Below are 1,082 nucleotides of genomic sequence, written 5' to 3'. Positions count from 1 at the left end.
CCAGAGAAGTTGTGGACTTTCCATCCTTGGAGGTTTTTAAGACCTGGGTAGACAAAGCTTTTGCTGGGATGATCTAGTTGGGGCTTTTCCCTCTTTGAGCAGGGGGTTGGGTTAGATGACCTCCTGGGGTCCCATCCCACCCCAATTTCCTATGATTCTGTGATATGACTTACTACCTAAACAGGTACTTTTGTGACTTGCGAAGGTATATAGTTGCTATCAGGTTTGAAAACAGCATTTATAACAGTATATTTTGTTTCAGTAGGTTTTTATTCATAATCCTCATGCCCGGGGCCAGCGATCGAATTTCAACCGTTTGATGCAGAGCAACCAGGATTCTGATATTTCACTCTTGAACATTAACCAGGGGGTCAGCTGTCTAACATCAGGAGTGCTGAATCCCCAGCTTGGCTATGATTGTCTTCTTGTTGGAACACAGACTAATTTGTTGGCTTACGATGTACATAACAACTCAGATTTGTTTTACAGAGAGGCAAGTGAATTTCACATCATTGTTTTTTTGCATCTCTTAATCTTCCTTTTTTCCTTTTTCTATTCTTGGCTATATACCATTGTAGGAGGCATGCGACATCTAAGTTATTTTAGTTAATGTGTTTCTTACACACATACGTATGCAGAAATAGTATACATGTAATCAAAATTTTATGGGCAGATGACTTAAGCGCTTTGAAAACCTGTGCAATATTTTACAAGGAAAGTGCAGTGTTGTTGTGGTATGTGCATGAGAGTATTTTCTGATGCATACTGTACCAGTTGCTAATCAAAACTTTTGAAAATACTGAAAGCTCACATAAAATTACATTTCCCCTAGTCAAAGATTTTTGTGGGTGATATCTTTTGTGAATGAACAGCATGGCTGGGAGAAAGACAAGATATAGAACAAAAGGTGTTCTTCATCAGGTGTCTACTGAAGGACCCTGATGAAGAATGCCTTGCAGTTGAAAGCTTGTCCAACTTTATTGCAATCATTCAGTAATTCTAATAAAAGATATCACCCACAAAAATACATGCCTCTCACATTACAGGCTAGTTGACCTCCTCCGGTGGGCTTTAAACTAAGT

The 1,082-nt window shown here is 39.1% G+C and overlaps 1 protein-coding gene across 4 annotated transcripts in view; it reads left to right on the top strand.

The window, feature by feature from the left end:
• Positions 1-245: 245 nt before the first annotated feature.
• BBS2 (Bardet-Biedl syndrome 2) overlaps positions 246-1,082 on the top strand; it is a 28,185-nt gene continuing 27,348 nt past the window's right edge. For 3 of the 4 annotated variants that reach the window (XM_019505788.1, XM_019505789.1, XM_019505787.1), the window contains exon 1: positions 247-493. In XM_019505788.1, coding sequence (XP_019361333.1) covers positions 320-493 — 174 coding nt within the window. In that variant the 5' untranslated portion in view covers positions 247-319. Of the gene's footprint in view, positions 494-1,082 lie in introns of all 4 variants that reach the window. The other variant, XM_019505790.1, reaches the window with a different exon arrangement.

The sequence above is a fragment of the Gavialis gangeticus genome, unplaced genomic scaffold (genome assembly GCF_001723915.1).
Source record: "Gavialis gangeticus isolate Ggan-Ray unplaced genomic scaffold, GavGan_comp1, whole genome shotgun sequence".
Taxonomy (NCBI): Eukaryota; Metazoa; Chordata; order Crocodylia; family Gavialidae; genus Gavialis; species Gavialis gangeticus.
This window is presented reverse-complemented; position numbering and strand designations above follow the sequence as displayed.